Below are 22,908 nucleotides of genomic sequence, written 5' to 3'. Positions count from 1 at the left end.
TACATATATATGCATATTTCAGTAACCACAAGTTCTATACCCTGCAATTTTGATAGGATATTAGACCTTAAGATGTCACATCTTGTACCTCATTTATAATGCGCATATGTATTTCTTGGCTGGCCAATACTGCTAGAGGTCTGATCTTTTTTCCCGATTTAGAACCGTAACTTAGACATGCCTCATGTGTTTCAAATTGGGAACAACGACATAGACCTATGTGCCCATAGATCTCAACATATACACTCAAATGATACTTCTTAATGACCACATTTTCCTGCCCCATCAAGACTAGTACTCCTATTACAAGTGGGGACTATGTCATTGTAAATGACTTGTTGAGTTAATGGTTGTATCACAGTATTCGATATATCTAATTCTGTATTTTTTCCATTTTATATTCTGAATAATTACATTAAACATATTTCACTGTCTCCAGTACATTTCATTTAAGTATTTTCACTTCATGCACTTTATCCCTTTCACACATGTTCAAATATCTGACCAGAGAACAAACACTAAATAGTCCAGGATGGGAGCTACAGTGTCATTGACGCTATTTTTACTTCAGCCAATTCCTAATTTGCATATTAAATGAATTTTCATACTTAGAGTATTCATCTGAATTGACTTGATCAAAATTGATGTAACTTGCTATGTACATTTCAGACACTGTAATACAATATTATTGAAAGTCATTAATCATTTTCTCTTCAGCAAATTCCTAATTTGCATGTTTAATGAACTTTCCTAATAGAGATATATATCTGAATTGACTTGACCAAAGTTGACAAAACTTGCTACATATATTGCAGATACCATGATACAACATTATTGACAATCATTAAGCATTTTTACTTAAGTCAATTCCTAATTTACATATTTAATGAACTTTGCTTATTAGGGATATATACTGGGATTTACTTGATCAAAGTTGGCAAAACATGACAACATTGATGATTATACCTGGTTAAAACAATATCGAAAGTCATTTCACATTTTCATGTCAGCTAATTTACAATTTGCATATCTAATGAGCTTGAAGGACTTGGCCAACGGTAATTACACTTGCTATATAAATGACAGCAGTCAAAGAACTTTAATATTTTTATTTCAGCTAATTACATATTTGTATACTTCATGACCTTTGAGAATTAATCAGCGGTGATTATTGTTCATTATGTTGATCATAATACTTTCAATGAAGTTGCAAACATGTGGCAAAGGTTCAAATTTACACATAACTGTATGAAACACGTGAGCATTTTCAGTTCATATCTGGTATGACGTGGGTGTGTTTTGCAGAAAAAACAGTGTACTGGTATCATAAATATGATTGTATCTCTTTGTATAGCATTATTATCATATTCACAGTGGTCTTCAATGATATGGCTTATCATTCTCATATTTCTCACCAGTGCATGTCTCTCAAAGTTTGTTCAGGGCCATTCCACTGTCGTACCAGGTTGTGCGTAGTGGTTTTGGTTTGATTTGTTTCATGATTAATTTGGAAGCCAGTTCGTTTTCAGACAGGAATTCATTCTGCAGACTCTTACTGAATGTATTCAACAAGTAAGCACAGGGTTGAGAATTACAGCCTGGGAGGAGTTGTAATGAAGAGGCTGTACTTTAAATCTCTTTATTAAGATAGCAAGGTTTCTGCAGGCAATAACATGTCGGTGTCAGTGTCAGTGTCAAAAATTCCCAAACTCATGTTAAAACATTTCATTCAATCCATTGGGGTGTGGCATTGTATTACATTGTATTTTCTTGGAAAATATGAAAGAACTTTTGCAAGGTTGACTCCTGCTTTCATTTGGCACTCCAAAACAGTGAAGATAAGTATTTCATGCCAGCAGTTTACTCCAAATTATAAAGTCTGTTTAGCCTGCAGGAGTGTTTTAAAACTGCCAACCTAGGGAGTTCATAAAGGAGCTTCATCCTACTGTACATGTTTGCAGATACAACATATAAAAAATTCATGGTTTTATGCAGGGAAGGTTTACACTGAATCAAATTTTCAGAAAATTATCTGAATTTTAAGAGGATGAATATTTATACAATAGCTGTAAATTCAGTAAATGCAATTATAACTCAAGGGTTGGTAAATTTAATTTAGTTCAGTTGTTCTGTTTGTCAAGATTACCCATACACCCTATATATACATATAGTAATATTTTATGGATTACGGAAATTAACAAATTTTACACTGGTAAATTGTATTGTCCTGTGTGAATATGATGTTGGAGAGGGGTGGTATTTGCTTGTGGACACAGCCAGGGTTCTTCACAAATACTCAGCAAAAAGTGAAGTTTTTGCTAATGTCCTCAATTGACAATGAAAGTTCATATGATAGACTGGGTCACTGCTAATATCTGCTTTCTTTTCAAAAGGTATTTGTGTCAAATAAGTCTTTCAGCAACAAAAAGATAATTTATCCATGGGTTTTTAGATATTTGTCCTAAAGTGTTGGACTGGGAGCTGGAAGTAGCTTCCTGTTGCTCTAGGACGGTCATCTCATGGACACAAAAACTTATCCATACGCCAACTCATGGATGGAAAATGTTCGGGTTGTTAAATGTCCAGTAATTACCAGCCTGATACCCTCTTGTCATCTCGCAAGTGGTCATCTATGTATCCTCTATATTCTAAAAGTGGGGTGTTTGTTTCATACTGTACCGGTATGTACCAATATTGGATAGTAATTATTAATGACATCTTTAAGCTTTATTTTGGGTTCAGTACTATACGGTAGATGACGTGGACTATTTACCAGCAAGTCATGGCTTCCATTCTTGTGTTAACTGTATGGAGAAAATTAAATTTTGGATTTTCAAAAAACTGAGACGGTGAAAGTTTTTCTTTCTTCAAGAGCTTTAAATTGAGCCCTCACAAGTGGTAGATCAGAAAATAATAGTTGTAGAAATTTGAAAGATTGACTATCTGTCCCCAAGGTATGTTCTGCCTTAAGGAAATGTCATTGGCTTATGAAAGTTATGATGACATTTTACATGTATGAACTTTATTCCTAGGGTAATCACTCTTCAGTAAACAGACGTAAAGAGTCTATCCAGAGTTTAATTCTCTTGTTGGCAGAAGACAGGTGATAAGCTATGAACATACTCAATTGAGATGAATGATTAATTGTTACACTTGTTTTATTTGTTGCCAAGTAATTGCAAATTTAATTTACTAATGATATTTTTCATAAAAGGTCTTAAAATATCAATAACAAGAAAAGTGGTGATAACATTGTTCTCTCGCCAGGTACATATGTACTCTCTATATGTACTCTCTTTGTATTTGATTATTCAATGAATAATTAAGTGGATTCTCAATGATATTTCTTATTTTCAAGAGTGCAACGGAAATTAACTGAACTCTTCCATCAATTGCAAATGACATATACAGCATGTAGCAAATTAAAGAAAATTTGGTGTTCATCTAGGAAAGATGCAAATTTTAATCAGTTATTTTGAGCTATAAATTGAGATGCAGTTTAGACAGCTTTTGGCAATTCTTCTATAGTAAATTGGACATTGATTCAAGTCAACTGTAATGGCAAAAATTACTGAAATCAGTATTATGTACTTTATGCATACTGTATACATCAGAGAAAAAAGTCAAGAATTTTATTAATTTACAAAAAGAGTTTTTCACATTAAAGTTCTTTCTTTTTCAACCTTAAAGAGAATGGCAACTCAGCATAATTTCACAATGTATGAAAGCTGTATGATAAGTGATGCCATTTTTAGCTCATATTTGGTTTTGTATATAAATACCAAAAAGAGCTTATATGATGAGTCGGTGGCGTCTGTATGTCTGTATATTTGTGGGTATGTATGTGCGGATGTATGTCCGTCACACACAAAGGCTCCCATACCGCTAGAGCTACCATCTCAGTATTTGGTGTACAGGTAGATGCAGGGGTTGAGATGTGAATTTGTTCAAATGAACACATCAGTGTAAAAAATGTGCAAATGAGGTAAGAAAAAGTGAAATCCTGCAAATGTGCAGGAGTGATGGCATGCCAGTAAGAAACAGGCCAACTCCACTGATCTTGAGTCATTTCCTGTCATTGTTTATGAACTGTTACATATTAACAGACCTGCTGAAACCATAGACAGTAGAGGGGGGGGGGGGAAGACTGTGTATACTGAGAGGGGCCTGTTTCTGCTATGCATGTTGCTAAAGTTGACCCCAGTACCTAAAGTTTCAGACCTTAATTACTTTTGTCATTCTTGTTTTTCTGGTTGTACTGTGCAGAAATCATTGTCATACATCAACGTAGAATTTTCCTCCATTGAACAGCAGTGTTCTCCCCAGGATTTTTTTAGAAGAGGGCGAAGACGTGGTGCGAAGCACCACAAGCGACCGCGTAAGCTCCGTTGGAGCTTTTGAAAAACAGATATTAAAATGGTGTTATTTGGTGGCACTTGGGGAGTATTTTTTCAGATTTTTTTGTATAAAAATTCAAAGGAAGGAGATCTGAGACAGTGTTTCATAACTTTTACTACAGTTCACTGATTTCAATTGTGAAGATTACATTTTTTGAAATCGAAAACATAGCGAGAGACATACATTTATTCATCGATGTCAAAATGATCACGGTGACCATAAAACTCAGGCTTGGGGAGCATTTTTTCAGATTTTTTTCGTATAAAAAACACAAAGGAAAAGAGATCTGAAACAGTGTTCCATAACTTTTATTACAGTTCACGGATTTCAATGAAGATTACATTTTTTGAAAACGAAAACATAGCGAGTCTAGAGACATACATTTATTCATCGATGTCAAAATTATCACCATAACACTCACGTGTTCTCATCCTGATACACGTCCGACCGAGCCTAAAACAGGGCTCAAAGTTGCGACCATTTCAGTCGCATATGCGACCAAATTTTTAGGAGTTGCGACTAACTTGTTTCGGTTAGTCGCATTTAGCGACTGGAATCTTACGTGGGGCTACCGGTATAATTGCGGTATTTTTTGCTCACGTGTTCACACACGTGAGCATATGGTTTAGCCATGTCTGTGTGTGTGTGTGTGTGTGTGTGTGTGTGTGTCCGTGTGTCTGTGTGTCTGTATCCCCATTATCTCAAAAACGGCTGAACGTATTTCAGTCAAATTTGGTAGACATCTTCAGAATTCAAATGGCTAGAACTGAAAAGGTTTTGGTGGGCGTGGCTTGCATATTAATGAAGTTATCAGTTTAATTTTTGTGATACATGATAGTCTATGGGAAGCATGATGACCATGGTTTCTGGACATCTCGACCCGCTACCAACCTAACCCTGGTTAGACCTTATAGCCTTGCTCCTTCATGCCAAATATCAAAATCACAGGTCTTGCCAATTTTGAGAAGAAGATTTTTAAGTATTATTTTTCTGATTTTTCTATGACCTTTGACCTCCCCTATACCTATGCAGCTAAGCTATGGCAATGGCTTATTCTGGCGTATGTTAAAGTCCAAGACAGCCAGCGTCTATTGGACAATGGCCAGTAGGGGACCAAATTGCTCTCCACAATTTTGGGGATTCCACTTGACCTTTGACCTTGGCATCTTCCTGCCAACTCATTATTATGTGCATTTCTAATTCTGAGCTAGCCAATAGAGCTGGAGGTCTGATTTTTGGTATATAGGGATAACTTAGCAATACAAATTTTTTGACAAAATGTCATGTGATCTCGATGACCTTTGACCTTAAATATGAGTATATGTCCATAACTCAGTAACCACAAGTGCTACACCCTTCATATTTGGTATGATGGGAGACCTTATGACATCACATCCTGTACCTCATTAATTATGCGCATATCTAATTCTGAGCCAGCCAATAGAGCTAGAGGTCTGATTTTTGGTATATAGGTATAACTTAGCAATACAATTTTTTTTACAAAATGTCATGTGACCCCGATGACCTTTGACCTCAAACATACATATACGGCTATAACTAAGTAACCCCAAGTGCTACACCCTTCATATTTGGTATGATGGGAGACCTTATGACACCACATCCTGTACCTCATTAATTATGCGCATATCTAATTCTGAGCCAGCCAATAGAGCTAGAGGTATGATTTTTGGTATATAGGGATAACTTAGCAACACAATTTAACTTGATTTTAGTCATGGAAACTTGCTATATACATCAAAGATACTGTGATATAACATTATTGAAAGTCAAAAGACATTTTTACTTCAGCCAATTCCTAATTTGCATATTAAATGAATTTTCATACTTAGGGATATTCATCTGAATTGACTTGATCAAAATTGATGTAACTTGCTATGCACATTTCAGACACTTTAATACAATATTATTGAAAGTCATTAAGCATTTTCTCTTCAGCCAATTCCTAATTTGCATGTTTAATGAACTTTCCTAATTAGAGATATACATCTGAATTGACTTGACCAAAGTTGACAAAACTTGCTATATATATTGCAGATACCATGATACAACATTATTGACAATCATTAAGCATTTTTACTTAAGTCAATTCCTAATTTACATATTTAATGAACTTTGCTTATTAGGGATATATACTGGGATTTACTTGATCAAAGTTGGCAAAACATGACAACATTGATGATTATACCTGGTTAAAACAATATCGAAAGTCATTTCACATTTTCATGTCAGCTAATTTACATATCTAATGAGCTTTCACAGCTCGGCATATATGGCTTGAAGGACTTGGCAAACGGTAATTACACTTGCTATATAAAATGGTGATACAATGACAGCAGTCAAAGAACTTTAATATTTTTATTTCAGCTAATTACATATTTGTATACTTCATGACCTTTGAGAATTAATCGGCGGTGATTATTGTTCATTATGTTGATCATAACACTTTCAATGAAGTTGCAAACATGTGGCAAAGGTTCAAATTTACACATAACTGTATGAAACACGTGAGCATTTTCAGTTCATATCTGGTTCTTAATATGCAATTGCTTGCATTTGAAATGATGTTGGTGTTGTAATTAGCATCTCAGAAGTATCTCTAAATAGAAGTATCTCTAAATAGCAATATTTTGTAATTGCAGTGTACATGTGTACATGATAAATTTCAGGAAACTTCATAGAAACCTCAAGACTGTAAAAATACTCCATAGTTTATTATGTAGGGGAGGTATTATGGCAGAAAGTATAGTTTCTTGTTTCACCATTAGATGATGATTAGTTTGAGACTTGGGCTGTATGCCCTTCAGCAAGGCGCATTACTCCTCAGTGATTCATTTGGTAAATGCCTATCTTGTCCTGTCCTTGGAATTTACCTGTTGGATGGTGAATTAAAATTTGAAAAAAATCAAATCATTAGGACAAAATGTTGTAATTCATAAAAATTCTATGCCTCTCCCCAGAATCCTCTTCAGAGACTACTAAAGAAGCCATGTATTGGTGAGACAATAATAGCAGAGACGGTGTTCAATGGTCAACACAAACTGTATAGAGCAAAAGTTAAAGACTGGATTACCATGGCAACAATACTGGTCAAAGCTTTGGATTATGGACACATGGAGAAATTACCATGGAAACAGCAGTATGCAATGCCAGAAGGTTTGCAAAGCATTTCCCCTCAGGTAATTTTTGTCATGATATCTCAGACTGGTGGGTTAAATCTTTTGTTTTTCTAGAAATTATCTTTGCCGATGCTGCACTTTGCAGTTAATATATCACCAATACAATAACTTTTGGGTGAAACCACAGACTCTCTAGAGAACAGTGACGAGACAGTGTGATACGCTATTGTGCAACATGCTTATGTCAACAAGATGTTTAGCTGGAGCCTGGCTGGAACTGCTTGTTAGCTTTACTGTCAGTGACGTGAAGCTTATCTAATAGGTAGATGTGTGAATGGAAAATTCCATTTCCATTAGAAATGAGTCATTGTCTTTCTTCACCTTCAAACACAATCAAAGGCTGTTGATACTCAGACTCCAAACTTAAATTTACATATTCAAACTCCTTGCAATAACATTAAGTGTTTGCCATTGCAGTTCATGTACCAACCAGATAACTTTCATGTTTGTCAGCATAATTCATTTCTGTCAAAAGAATTTGATTTTTTGCCATACAGTTCTTCACGCTGGGCTATTAAAGATTTCCACCTTCATCAAAACATACCGGGGTATGTCAAAAATAGTCTTAGTCTTTACATAAAACAGCGAAGCTCTGTCGGCTGTTTGGTTGCATGTATTATGTTGTTCAAAATGAAGGAAGAAGGAGGCATTCTGTAGAATGAATATCCCTTGGGTATTGTTGTCACTGTTTACCCATAAAGTAACAATTCGTAGATCTGTCTACTTCACACAGTACAATGAATTACCCACAATTCTGTATGATTTGTATGGCGTCAATGAAGTAGCCAATAAACTTATGCATATAAGCAATAATGGAATAATGTAAATATAGTAATATTAATTGTCCTATTATATCAAGTACAGGTATATTTAGATAACTTTAGTGGAAATTTTTACAAATTTATTGTCTCTTTTCTTGTTCAAATGTAATTTTCCGTAGCATCAAAAGCGGGAATTGAGAAGAATGGTGAGCTTGAAAGTATATTTTCAAAATTTTTAAACCAAGGCTATGGATTGATCTATTCATAAGAGACATGATGAACTTCACTGAGGAATCTTCAGTAGTACAAATAATAACGAATCATGAGATATCTCCAATACTGTACTGTAGACAGCTTAAAATTGCAATAAGCAGTAATGACAAATTCATGAATTGCTTCTGCCTGAAGTTAAGATTATTAATCAATTATTTGAGGGCCCTCTGCCACCATGTCTGTATTTTGGTGATATGGACGTTCTTTTGCAGCAGTAAATTGACAGAACTATGACAAAAATTCAAAGGATAAAGTAGTATTGTGTAATACATTACTTAGAAGCAAAATAGTGAAATTTTATATGGAAGTTACACCTCGTCTTGTAATTTAATATTTGGGTGTTTTTCTAATAATTAATACTTCATATTCATTCCATTCACTGGCAGGAAAGACTAATGGGTGTGGCACAAAAGGCTTGGATTCAGACATTTATAAGATTCGATACATTTCATGTCACTCTGTCTGTTCCAGTGAGTGTTGTGTTAGTTTGGTACAATTAGCTATTATAGCACATGTACAGTGCCCATGAACAAGCTTATTGCAATCACAAATGCTTCAGATGAGTTAAATGCTACAAGCCAGTATCAAACATAAGTTGTCTGACAAAAGACATTATGTTAGAGTAGAATAGTAAAATTGAAACAAAATATCAAAAATAAAATCTTACAATGTAAATAATAAATCTATAGTTCTGAATTTGTTAAAAGTTTTGTTAACGTAATTCAAAAATTTGTCATCTGTAAGAAATGAAAGAATGAAACTTTACAAGATATTTGAATTTCAGGTAAAGGTATGACTTAATACAAATTATACCTGTAAAAATATTGCTCAGTGACTGTTTAGACCTTTCCTCACAATTATGAAATTATTGCAAACTATAATTATCCTGTATGATTAGTTGGCACTTCAGTTTGTCTCCACTGTATCAGCAAACAATGCAAATGAGTTTTGAAGGGCAAATGAGTCTCTTGGGACAGATATGTGAAATTAAAGCTGAGTAGCAAAGTGTTGAAAATGTGAAAGTACAATTACACAACCAAATTGCAACTTAAATAGAATATTGGTATTGAAAACTGTCTTTAATATCAGTTGGCATACTTTCTTCAAAAAACAGATCCATCGTACATGTACCATACTTACTAAAGGAGGGATCACTTTGGGGCGCGATAACGCGATATTTACGCTAAAAAATCAGAAAAATCGCATTCAGAAAAATCAATTGGGCAAAAAAGTCGCGCCGATAATTCAAATGGCGCGTACGTGATACCTTTACGCGATCTAAATTCATCGGTAACATTTGACAGGTTTGCAGTACAGAACCACTCATTGTGTCGCCGTAGAGAGCGCTATAATTACGCTAGAAAAAAGCTGTTGCAGAGTTACCCTTTTCAACAGCGTTTGTGATTGGTTACCAACAGGAAGTTTTGCGTTCATTGACAAATCATTGGAGTCGATACAGCAAGTGTTCATTGCTGCTGTACAGTGTGTTGTCGTCGCTCAAAATGGCGCTTTCGAAGGAATATTCGTGTTCAGTACGAGTGGTAGTGCGAAGAAAAAACGCAAATGCACTATTCTGGACTACTGTACTTCCGTTACTCCCGCACTAGAGCGTATGGATTCGATCGCCTCCGATTACAACTAACTCAGTGTGACAGTTTTCGGACAGGGCAGTGAATTTCGCCCAAAGCCGTTTCATAAATGACTAGCCCTGCGTACGATGCTGTGTGTTCCGCTACAGCTAATCGCCCCGCTCACCACACATGTGGTGAGCGGGGCGATTAGCTGTAGCGGAACACACAGCATCGTACGCAGGGCTAATAAATGACGAGCACAACGAAATCTTATTACCATACCCTTCGAAACTTTATTGTGTTTATCCTCAAACTGTTAACACCGACAGAAGTGGCAAATTAGGGGTCAAAGTTGCCAAATATTTGCCCCCATGTTGAGTGCGTGTAATCGGACTGCTATCGCAGTAATCTGACGTCGTATTTTGAATGTGATAAGGGGCTAAATATTGATATTTTGAAACTTCGAACCCCGATTTTCAATTTCCATGTGTTAGAAAGCTATTTGGAAATATTTCATGATAATTAGTTACGTTTAATCCACGGATGACGCAACTATATTTCAACGTGTATAGCGCTTCTAGATATCGGACACGGGCTGTCCCTGTGTGTAGCTGTGGGTCCATAGCTGTGGTGTTTTCAGACGGGATTCCTGCCTTTTACGGGCCGGTTTGACTTTTCCGATTTTTAACCCCGCCACCACAGCTATGGGATATTCCATAGACTAGCGGCCAAATCCGCCGCAAGCACCCTTTGCGCAAGTTTGCTCGACGATATTTCGAAAAATTTTCCATCCAAATTACAAATTGCCAACACTCATCGACAGCTTGGTTATTAGGGACTCACCAGACCAGAAATCCGCTCAAAATTCACTGAAATATCGCCTTTTCCCTAAGTTTGCGCGACATGACTACACGTTGACCGCCATTTTGCTAGCGTAAAACTGTTGGTCGAGGATCCCTGCAGTACGTCACTACAGTGACGTAGACCGTGACCTCTCAACTTCTAAACACAAACTGAGAGATTCATCGTGTGATATCGATGACCATCGTTCGTCTTATGGACATTCCCAGTCTCACAAAACTGAAACCAAACTTTTACTTGGGGGAAAAAAGTTCAGTCCTAGGATCTATAATTATTCGTGGCGCGCCGCGCGGATGCTGGCCGTAAGTTATTTTGTGTTCAGAAGTTGAGAGGTCACGGCCCTACGTCACTGTAGTGACGTACTGCAGGGATCCTCGACCAACAGTTTTACGCTAGCAAAATGGCGGTCTACGTGTAGTCATGTCGCGCAAACTTAGAAAAAAGGCGATATTTCAGTGAATTTTGAGCGGATTTCTGGTCTGGTGAGTCCCTAATAACCAAGCTGTCGATGAGTGTTGGCAATTTGTAATTTGGATGGAAAATTTTTCGAAATATCGTCGAGCAAACTTGCGCAAAGGGTGCTTGCGGCGGATTTGGCCGCTAGTCTATGCAATATTCCAAAGCTGTGGTGGCGGGGTTAAAATCGTAAAAGTCAAAACCAGCCCGTAAAAGGCATGAATCCCGTCTGAAAACACCACAGCTATGGACCCACAGCTATCCCTGTGTGTTGCGTTCTACACCTCGTAATCGTATTGTACGGTGTGGCTAACTTCACCAAGTTTGTAGCGCCCGAAATAGCTTTTAACCAAAAAAAAAAATCCAAAACGGGACGGCCAGCGTCACCTGACTTAATATGCTGTAGCATGACTTGTAAAACGCTATCAAGACGGAGCGAAGTGAGTATAACGAACAGCATGTCATTAAATGTCTGAAAACTGAGGTCGTCCGAACACTGTCTCACTGAGTGTATTGTTATGCAAATTAACCAATATGCAGAAAATCAGGGAAAGTTGGGTCCGGTTCCCACAGACTTTGAAATTCTCCCACTGTTTTTTTTCATGTGCGATTTTATCTCATGCCGTTCTTGAGCCAGGGTAATCCCTGTACCATACTTACTAAAGGAAGTATGATGTGTGAATATAAATATTTATATCTTCATCCCTGTATTTGAAAACATGGAAAGCAAATGTCATTAGGCCAAAGTGAAGCAGTGGAGAGGGTATGGTTTTTTTACAGAGATATATCACAGCAGTTTTCATTGAAAAGTCATTCGCATGTACAATACACAATACTGTGCTGACTTATGAACATTCAATGAAACATTCAAGGCCAATGAGCTGCAACTCTGCGAAATTAATCCAACCTCAAGGACCTCCACAATTTCCTCAGATATTCATTGCAATCTGTAAATTGGACGATAAAGTCATTAACTATGCCTCAACAGCATTTGCTTGTGGCAGGATAGGCAGGAAGTTGAACAGGTTTTTGTTCATTTTAAATTTCAGTTGCAATGATTAATTTCTCAACACAGGCAGTACTGTGCACCTTAAGAGGCATTCATCCAGCACCAGTGAGTCATGTGATCATCAACATTTTTTGCCATTATACAGTATGTCACCCTGAGCTATCAAAGATTTCCACCGTCCTCAAAACATAGTCACAAATAGTTAGTCTCTACGTAATACGCCGAAACTCTGTTGGCTGTTTGGTTGCATGTATTATGTTGTTCAAAATGAAGGAAGGAGGCATTCTGTAGAATGAATATCCCTTGGGAATTGTAGTCACTGTTTACCCATAAAGCAACAATTTGTACCGGTAGATCTGTCTACTTCACACAGTACAATGAATTACCCATAATTCTGTATGATTTGTACGGTGTCAATGAAGTAGCTAATAAACTTATGCATATAAGCAATAATGGAATAATACTAATATTAATTGTCACATTATATTAACTACAGGTATATTTAGATAACTTTAGTGGAAATTCTACAAATTTATTATCTCTTTTCTTGATCAAATGTAATTTTCCATATCAAAAGTGGGAATTGAGAAGAATAGTGAGCTTGAAAGTATATTTTCAAAATTTTTAAAACTGGTCTACGGATTGGTCTATTCGAAAGAGACATGATGAACTTCACTGAGAAATCTACAGTTGTACAAATAATAATGAATCATGGGATATCTCCAATAGTGTACTGTAGACAGCTAACAAATCAAACAGGCAGTAATGACAAATTCATGAATTGCGTGAAGAAACTTTGCCACTTAAACAATAACAAATGTCTTTGACAAGATTACTTGTCTGATGGCTCTTTGTCATCATGTCTGTTTATTGGTGTAATGGGTGTTCTTTTACAGCAGTAAATTGACGGAAATATGACAAAAATGCAAAGGATATAAAGTAGTATTGTGTGATATATTGATGCAAAAACTTTGAAATTTTACATGGACGTTATACCAGGTCCAGTAATTAAATATTTGGGTGTTTTTCTATTACTGCTTCATTTTCATTCCGTTCACTGGCAGGAAAGACTGATAGATAGGTGTGGCACAAAAGGCTTGGATTCAGATATTTATAAGTCTTAGATTCGATACATTTCATGGCACTCTCTCAGTTCCAGTGAGTGTTGTGTTAGTTTGGTACAATTAGCTAATATAGCACATGTACAGTGCCCATGTACAAACTTATTGCAAACGGCTTTCAATAAGTTAACTGCTTCAACCCAGTATCAAACATATGTTGTTTGACAAAAACCATTTATGTCACATTGGGATAGTAAAAATGAAACAAAACAGCCAAAAACATTTTTACAATGTTAATAATATATCTAGTTCTGAATTTGTTAAAGATTTTATTAACATAATTCAAAAATTTGTCTTCTGTTATTAATGAAAGACTTAAATTTTGAAAGATATTGAATTTCAGGTAAAGCAACGACTTAATACAAAATACCTACAAAAATGTTGCTCAGTCACTGTTTAGACCTTTGTCCACAATTATGAAATGATTTCAACCTAGATGTATAATTATCCCCATATGATTAGTTTGTACTTCAGTTTGCTTCCATTATATCAGCAAACAGGACAAATGAGTTTTGAAGGACAAATGAGTCTCTTGGGACAGATATGTGAAATTAAAGCTGAGTTATGAGTAGCAAACAGCTGTAAAAAAGACAGCTAAATTTCACAACCAAATTGCAACTTAAATAGAATATTGGTATTGAGAACTGTCTTTGATATCAGTTGGCACACTGTCTATAAAATACCAATTCATTGTACTGTGTATACCAGTATGTACTGTATTTACTAAAAGTGTGTGATCTATGAATATTAATATTTATATCTTCATTCCTGTATTTGAAAACATGGAAAGCAAATATCATTAGGCCAAAGTGCAGCAGTGGAGAGGGCATGGTTTTCTTTACAGAGATATGTCACAGCAGTTTTCATAAAAAGGTCAATTGCATGTACTACACAATACTGTGATGACTTGTGAACATTCAATGAAACATTAAAAGGGTATGCGCCTGGGGGGACTATATTCAGGCGCTGAATTTTTTTCAGTTTTTTTCTTGTCTACTACTTGATGGGGCTCATTTGAAAGCACTTGGTGTAAGAGACATTTTCATACTCTTAATTTTTCAAAAACTGAAAAATGATATACTTCCCCATAGAGTTAACACAGGGATGGAAGCCATTTTTATTTTCAAATATCAGCAGATATCAGGTTATTTGTTTCTCCAGTACTAAACTTTGCAAGGTAACCCCTGATGTTTATTCATGTATGGTAAGAGAATGGTTAAAAGTTTCATTGAGTGAAGTTTAAGCAAAATTAGGTCTTTCTCTCTGAGGCACATACTACCTGAAAACTCACAATTGCTCAATTTGGAATTTTAAAGCAAGTATGATTTTGTAAATTTGCAATCATTGATTTCTCAACACAGGCAGTACTGTGCACCCTAAGAGGCATTCATCCACCACCAGTGAGTCATGTGATAATCAAGAACTCATTAGGAATACTAGAAAATCTCTGTCAATCCAGTCCTAGCAATGCTCAACTTCTCATGTCCAATTTCAACATGGATGTTGTCATCAAGGTGAGAGTAAACAATCAGCTTTATTAGGAGTTCCAACTTGTGAATACAATGTACTTAGCTGAGCTGTCAACAATGCTGTTCATTTCAATGGAAAGTGATTGTTTATTACCATTAAGCGTTTGTTTTTGTCTGTATCGCAGCTATTATAAATATCTCATAAAAATTGCTAGTCCAATCAGCTACCTCTACATGTACATGATTGTATACTTATTACAATTCTCGAGTTGATATTCTGAATCACATTTTTTCGTATAGTCTCGTAATTTGTCAGGACATGTATTTTAGGTAAATGCGTCCATGTTTTGTGATAAAAATATAAGAATTTGTCTGTCTGATAGCTTTCAAAGTTTATGTGTGGACTCTTGGGACTTCATTCAGATTTGTTAAAAGTGTGATTCAATACTGATGGAATTGGTACGAGAAGGGACCCTATCTGCAGGGATGTGCAAAACACAGAGCTTGCTTGTAAATGTTACTGATACCATGTGTACAACAAGCCTGACTACCAGTTATTAACTTCCAAGTTCTCCGTAGTAAGAAACATCCTACTGATAAAACATTTTAATACATAGTTAAACTTGGAATTCAGATGGACCCAAAGTACAAACAAAACCACATGCTGAAATTGTAGATTGAAAAATGTGCATTCCTGTGTGTGGCTTTATTTGTACCACTGAAACATTTTGTCTTCAGTGTCTGTTTTTCATAGAATACCTTGGAAATTAGAGTGCATCATTTTTTCTGGAGGACTGGTAGGTTCATTTCCCAACAATTTAAGCTGCAACTGGTGTATGAAGAACAATAACAAGTATAGTTTTTACTTTTCAGTTATGCCAATCTCCAGTTGAAGATATTTGTGTGTGTGTAGCAGGTATCTTACTAAACTGTGCAAGGAATGCCAGTTTAAGGGCATTCATAGGACAGAGAGGAGGAGTAGCTGCCATGCTAGGTTAGTCCTGCACCAGTGTATTCTCATGTGTTATTTATGAAGCTCATACCCCCTCGGGATATCTTCATTACATTTGAATACTTTTCATAGTCTTAAACTTGCTCTTATAGCTGCAGGTGTTGGCATTCAGACTTTTCCACCAAGTTTTGGCCCTTAAGGGCTAACTCACAGTTGTTGAGAACTTAATGGAAGGTGAATTTATTGTCCTTCAAACAAAATCTCTTTTATCCCGAAAGTATAAAGTCATTTTCAAATAATACACTTTAAAAACTATATATCACTATATGCAAAATAGTCTAGTGACGATTTTTTTTCAGATATTTGTAAGAGATTCCAGTCAAATGAAGATGTGTTGCTGACAGCCATTGGTGCATTACAAAACCAGCTGTATGAGTGTGTGGCCAATTGTCTGAAGATGGTAGACCTTAATGGTGTGGCGGATATTTTACATATCACACAAGAGACTCATAATGAAGATATCAAAATGAAAGCATTGTGTGCTATCAAGAACTTATGTTCAAGTGTTATCCGGTCAGTTGCCAACAATTTTTAGTCCGTGGCGTAGACTTGTAGATTGGGTCCCGTCCGTCTGTCTGTCCATTCATCCTTCCATCCGTCAGCAGCCGTTTCTCTGTTACCCCTGAGCAGATTTTTTTTCACTGTGTGGAAGGATAAAGTACTGTAGCATACATATGCACATCAATTTATTTTGCGATACGATCCAGACGGCCATTTTGTCCCAAATTTTTCAGGCTTTTGAACCATAACTCAACTATCCCTGAACAGATTTCATTCAAACTTGGCACACAGACATTGTATTGTTGTGTGCATGTCAATTAATGGTGCCATGCGATCCAATATGGCTTCGGCAGTTTATAAATGTAACTATTGATCTTGCCATGGAAAACACCAACAGCCATAACTTTACTGTCCCAAGTACACAAACATGACCCCCCCAGACCACTATCATGTTATTTCCCAATATTTAACAAATTCAACCCACTCCCTTGTACTGAAGCTACCAAGTATGTAATTCAATCACCGTAATTCAAACACCATAATCCTGCAGGGACTGTGTCATTAGCGATGGCTTGTTATTTGGTCTGTTTGATATTTATTATGCAACCTTTTCCTGTCTGACGGTGTTACTTCCCCATCTGCCAAGTTAGTAATTAAACTGGCAGAATTGCTGTCAGGGAATATGGTTGTCAAAGAACTCTCACCAGTGGTTATTCACCTGGTCTTATTTTTGACAGGAAACTACAATTATAGAAACTATCTTTACAGGCATGAAAAAAGTCCTTTTAATTGCTCTCTAATTCTGCTTTTTGTAAAGAAAAGGTGCATTAGGCCAACAAAAATCAAAAGTTTGTTTCTCATCTTAGACATATTGCAAAAATGATGAATTGATGCGGTGTTTTTATTCCCCTTCTCATTTTTTAGCCACTATAGACTATAGTCTATAGAAGCTATTGGGATGGGTATGCGTCCGTCGTCAGTCTGTATGTATGTATGTATGTATGTATGTATGTATGTATGTATGTATGTATGTACCGGTATGTCCGTTTGTGAGGCGTCCGTCCACTCAAATATCTTGAGAACCGCAGTACTTACTGATTTGATATTTGTTATGTAGATGAAAAATATGATTTTGAGAAACTATTTTTTTAAATTTTTTGATATTGTTGAAAATAGGCAAATTAATGCAAAAAAGGTGTTTTGGGAAAAAAATCTTCTTCTTCATAACCGCTGGTCAGACAGCTTTGTTATTTGGTATACAGGTCCCTAGGGATAACCCAACTTAGATTTGTTCAAATTGTGATGAATATGCAAATGTGTATTTTTAAGGAATTTTTTGTCATTTTTGGTCAAAATTTGACTTACATTGTATGTAATTCTTGTACTGTATAAACCCTATCAATTCACCCAGAAAAAAATAATTAATATGATTTTAAATAATTGAATTAATTAGGAAATCATCAAAGCCAAAATAATTTTAGTGTGGAATTATCAGAAAGTTCAACTTTTTTTGACAGTTCATAGTGAAATGCTTACCATCTTGGAGGATTAAAACATGTAAGGCAACTTTCCTGAATCCCAACTTTGATATATTCTGAACCACCATTTATGTTATCTAAAAGAAATTGCTCATAATAGTTTGTCATGATAGGGTGGTCAAATAAATAGAGATAGAGAAAGTTCTAATTTCGATTTATGGTTGACTTGGTAAGGATAAAATAAGATTACTTTTCGAGGAAAAAAATAGAGTGGTCAATTAAAAGAGTGGTCAAAGTGATAGGGTTTTTATGGTAAAGCTGAGCTGTAAGATTCCTCGTGCTATTTATAGCAATTATGCAATCTGTGTAAACAGTGCAATGAAAGTGTAACATGATTCCTTATAATGCTTTGGATGACCTTGAACTTCTTAAGTTACAAACATTTGTCTCTTCAGTGTGCTTTCTCTGAGTACGTACTGTCTCAACTTATTCAACAGAACTTACTTACAATGTTAATTTGAAAGTTAAAATATGCTTGGTTAATAGGATGAAAATACTGATATTAAAAGATAACCTGCTCAAGATTCTTTATAACCTGACAGATACGCTGTTTTTTTATGACGTACTGTAAATCTTGATTTAAGCAAGTCTTGTTTACTTTAATTAGAATGTAATTAACTCTCGTTTATTTGCTATTATAGACTAATATAGTCTCATGAAATATGCAAATCTGTATTTTTACGGAATTTTTTTTCCTTTTTGGTCAGGCCATCCTGAAATGAGCTATCAAAGATATCCACCTTCTTCATCAATACATGTGTCACAAAAGGTTATTCTCTACATAACACAGCAGAGCTCTGTCAACAGTTGAGTCGCTTGTTTTTTTCAAAACCGCTGGTCAGACAGCTTCAATATTTGGTTTACATGTCCCTAGGATGACTTTAGTGAGATCATTTCATACAGTCAGGAAATACTTAATTTTGTATCCATGTCTATAGTAGCTTCAGGGACTTTGGCCCTATGTTTGAATTCTTCAACCAACACAAGAAGTCACAAAAAAAAACATGAAAACCTTGAATGCATGCAGAGATAAATTCAAGGCAGTACCAGTGTTGCTTTAGTATTTTTGAATAGCAACATTTCTGTTGTTTGATTTTTAGTGCAGCAATGCAGTTTTGACAGACTAATGTACAGTGACATATGTGTACAGTTCTGAATGGAATGTTAGTGTCAGTTGTTTTGTTTATGGTTCTTTTTTATACAGCGCTGTGTTATGCACTATCCTCGCATATTTTAGCCGGTTTCTTTTTTCATTTTATTTCCTCATGAGTGGAAAAAAAGGTTAACGCAGTGGGTCTCAATTGATGTGCATGAGGATGAGAAACAAACTTTATAATTTTCTTAGCCTTAGTATACTCATGTTAAGAAGTGGTACAGTATCTTTAAAGATTACAATTACATGATGTAGGCCTTCACTGTAACTGAGAACATCCACAAATTCAGAAGCTTAGAATTGTTCTTTCCAATTTCAGATTAGAAGATGTTTTTGAATATCCTCTCCAATGTAAAATGGTAGTGTATAAGCAGTAATAGTTGCTCATCATCTTGCATGATGTTACACTAAGTATTATGCATTAAAAAATAATTTCTCTTTTAAAAATTTACTACATGTATTTTAACAAAAGCATGCTTTGTACTAATGTTTTTAAGATAGTAAACACCTCAAAATTGAAAGACTTAAACTGTGCTCAACTTCCTGTTAGGACATATTAAACTAGTCCCTTTCAATATTAAGAATAAAAAGTAGTGGTCATTGTGCAATATCTGGTATAACCAAAACAAATAACCTGATGTTCACCAATACTCAAAATTCAGAATTGCCGCTATACCTACGGTATAATAAGTCTATGACAAAAGTTACTTTCTGATAGTCACAAACGTAAGCCTGTAAAAAATTTTATTTACTCATAGCTTCAATATGATCTCCACAAGTGAGAGACCAAGAATTCTTGTAAAATTTTGTGAGTCCAAATATTTAACCCCTAGGTGCATGCTACCAAAGAATGTTGGAATAGATCAGCTGTCCTGTTTACAGTCTTAAATCCATCTGTATGTTAAATTGAATAAATATAGGTATCATCTGAAAGTTTTGTTTATTATTGTTGTGAAAAGTGTTTTTTATGTTTTTTTTATGTTTACAGGTTTCTAGTAAAGTATCTAGCAATATACATAATGATAGTCAGATTGATGAAGGTAGTGTTGCATCAGCAGGAGAAGTCATAAACACTCCAAAGCTTATTGATCAAGCTATGACAAGTACTGAAAGGTAAACAGATTTCAAGTATTGACAATAATTCCTATATATCAATGATACTAGTTTGCTCTGTCAGGATATATGTGCCTAAAAGTGAACCTTTCTCAATCTTAACATTAAATGGTTTATAAACTTTAATCTGTGCAATTTCCGCATTTGTAACATGGATGAAGGATGTATTTCAAACAGTCAGTGTCCTTACTGTACAGGGAGCACTGTGGTGCATGTATATTGTGCGTGATTTAGATTAAAAGAAATGAGGAAAATCTGCATTCTTTTACCTGTGTATTTTTTATTTTTATAACAATTTTAACCCTCATTCCATTTTGAAATGTCCAATTACCCCATTTTAAATGTAGGTTGGTGCTGAAGATCACTGATGTAAAGCATGACTACAGTGCATATAGAGTACAGGACTGGCATATTTATTGGTATTTGTTTGGATCATGTTATATTGAATTTCAGACAGTTTGGCTTACCAACAGGCAGAGTTCAGAAAGCCATGTGTGCCAGTGTGTTGGAGAATGTGATCTCTGTTTACAAGGAGAAAGTTGATGCATGTATGGCACAGGCACTTAGTAGCAGTACATTGGCCACCAATGTTCACATCTCTGATGAATACATAAATGAAGGGTGTCTAGGTAAATGCAAATTTAATATTTAATACACTTCTGTTATGGTTATCTCTAAACCAAAATCGCATACACATACAATTGGATGTCAAACACCAGCGTATCAAGACTCTTCAAAAGCTGCAGTCCATGTAGACATCAACAAAAATGCAGTTATCCATATTTGGTGGCAAAAACAAAATAAAAAGTTTGAGTAATTGTCTTTTCAGGTTGTTATCTCACTAGAAGAAATGATGACATTACGTTTTCCTACAGCAAGACTTCTTTTTGCCAGTTTTTAACTAGGCCACTATTCACATCAGAAAATAGCAAAAGTGGTTGGAACTACATTATGATGTACTTGCATCTACCATATGCTATTTGACATGCATGCTAAGCACCGTGCATCCGATGTTCTCATTGGTTTTGATAGTATTTGATCAAGATGAAGTATCTGTTCAGTTCAAAGAGAAGTAGAAATACTAATTTTTTTAACCAGATTGTTAATTTGATTCCATTTCTGTACACTTGTAACTAATGAGGTAAAAGAGTAAATTGTGATATGGCTAAAAAGATTTTTAATTTCTTTATTTACAACAGGACAGATTAGTCAAACAACAAATGAAGATGATTCTGTCAGCGCAGAATCTGACCTGATTAATGCTACACAAATGGTAAGGCTGAAATTACAAATAATACAACAACACAAATGGGAGAGTGATGAAATTTTTAAATTCTTGCATTTTCAACTATTTATATGATATTCTTTGAATGTTTTTGTTAGTTTTATTTATTTTACAGGTACTTTCTGATGAATCTTTGCCATTTTACGTAAAAGAGATGCCTACAAATGTTCAAAATGACAGTACTCATGATGTCAGGTGGGTTGACAGTTCAAAGGAAATGTTGTCTTCAGGAAATAATACAATCAACGAGCATCAAACAAACACACAAACAGATTTTTCGAGGAAAATGTTAAGTTCTGTTTCTTGAAAGATACTTGCAGGTGAATTCATCTGCTTGCTCTCATTATTCTCTGCAACTTGAAACTTGGTTTATATGCATCTGTTCAGCTCACATTTGGTGTATGTATATATACCAAAGAGAGCTTATATGGTAGGTCGGCAGCATCTCTATGTCTGTACTTGTGTACGTGTTTACGGTATGTGTGTATGTATGTATGTGTGTATGTAGGTAGGTATGTAGGTATGTGTTGATGTACGACCAAAGAAAGCTTATATGGTAGGTCGGCAGTGTTTGTACCGGTATGTCTGTATGCATGCATGTATGTTGATATGTGTTGATGTACCGGTATGTCCGTCCACATCAAAAGTCCAAAATTGCAGCACCAACCACCCCAGTATTTGGTGTACAGGTGCACCCAGGATTGGAGATGTGACTTTATTCAAATAAACATGTCAGTGTCAAAAATCTGCACATGAGGTAAAAAAAACAGAAAATCTAGCACATTGCTAAGAAACTGTAACCACAGGCCAGATTGGTTGAAATTTGGTATGCAGGTTTTTAGCTCCCATAGCCATATGTATATATGGCAATGGAAGCTATTCTTGTAGGCTAGGGAACTGTCTATATGTATGTATGTCTGTATGTCTGTCCGTCAACATCAAACTCCAAAACCGCTGCACATTTCATCTTGATATTTTTTGTGTACATGGATGATGGGCTATAGATGAGATTTTGTTCAAACGAAGTTGTCACTGCCAAAAATATGCAAATTAAGTGAAAAAATGTAAAAACAGTCAAAATTGAAAAACTCAATAACCACTGAGCAGATTACATGAAAAATTAGCATGTAAGTACTTTGGGCTAACCTGAAATGATTGTGCACATCTTGGGTCAGTATCTTGGACTTGCT

General features: G+C 35.5%; 1 protein-coding gene across 3 annotated transcripts in view; it reads left to right on the top strand.

Annotated features, from left to right (window-relative positions):
* Positions 1-22,908, top strand: part of LOC139144106 (uncharacterized) — a 54,098-nt gene that overhangs the window by 14,023 nt on the left and 17,167 nt on the right. For 2 of the 3 annotated variants that reach the window (XM_070714776.1, XM_070714775.1), the window contains 9 exons: positions 7,377-7,595; positions 15,009-15,161; positions 15,990-16,110; positions 16,428-16,641; positions 19,640-19,679; positions 20,309-20,433; positions 20,887-21,062; positions 21,633-21,706; positions 21,834-21,913. In XM_070714776.1, the coding sequence (XP_070570877.1) occupies positions 7,377-7,595; positions 15,009-15,161; positions 15,990-16,110; positions 16,428-16,641; positions 19,640-19,679; positions 20,309-20,433; positions 20,887-21,062; positions 21,633-21,706; positions 21,834-21,913 (1,202 nt within the window). The remainder of the gene's footprint in view (positions 1-7,376; positions 7,596-15,008; positions 15,162-15,989; positions 16,111-16,427; positions 16,642-19,639; positions 19,680-20,308; positions 20,434-20,886; positions 21,063-21,632; positions 21,707-21,833; positions 21,914-22,908) is intronic. The other variant, XM_070714777.1, reaches the window with a different exon arrangement.

This window comes from Ptychodera flava, chromosome 11 (genome assembly GCF_041260155.1).
Source record: "Ptychodera flava strain L36383 chromosome 11, AS_Pfla_20210202, whole genome shotgun sequence".
Classification (NCBI taxonomy): Eukaryota; Metazoa; Hemichordata; class Enteropneusta; family Ptychoderidae; genus Ptychodera; species Ptychodera flava.
Note: the sequence above shows the minus strand (reverse complement) of the source record. Positions and strands in the feature narration are given on the sequence as shown.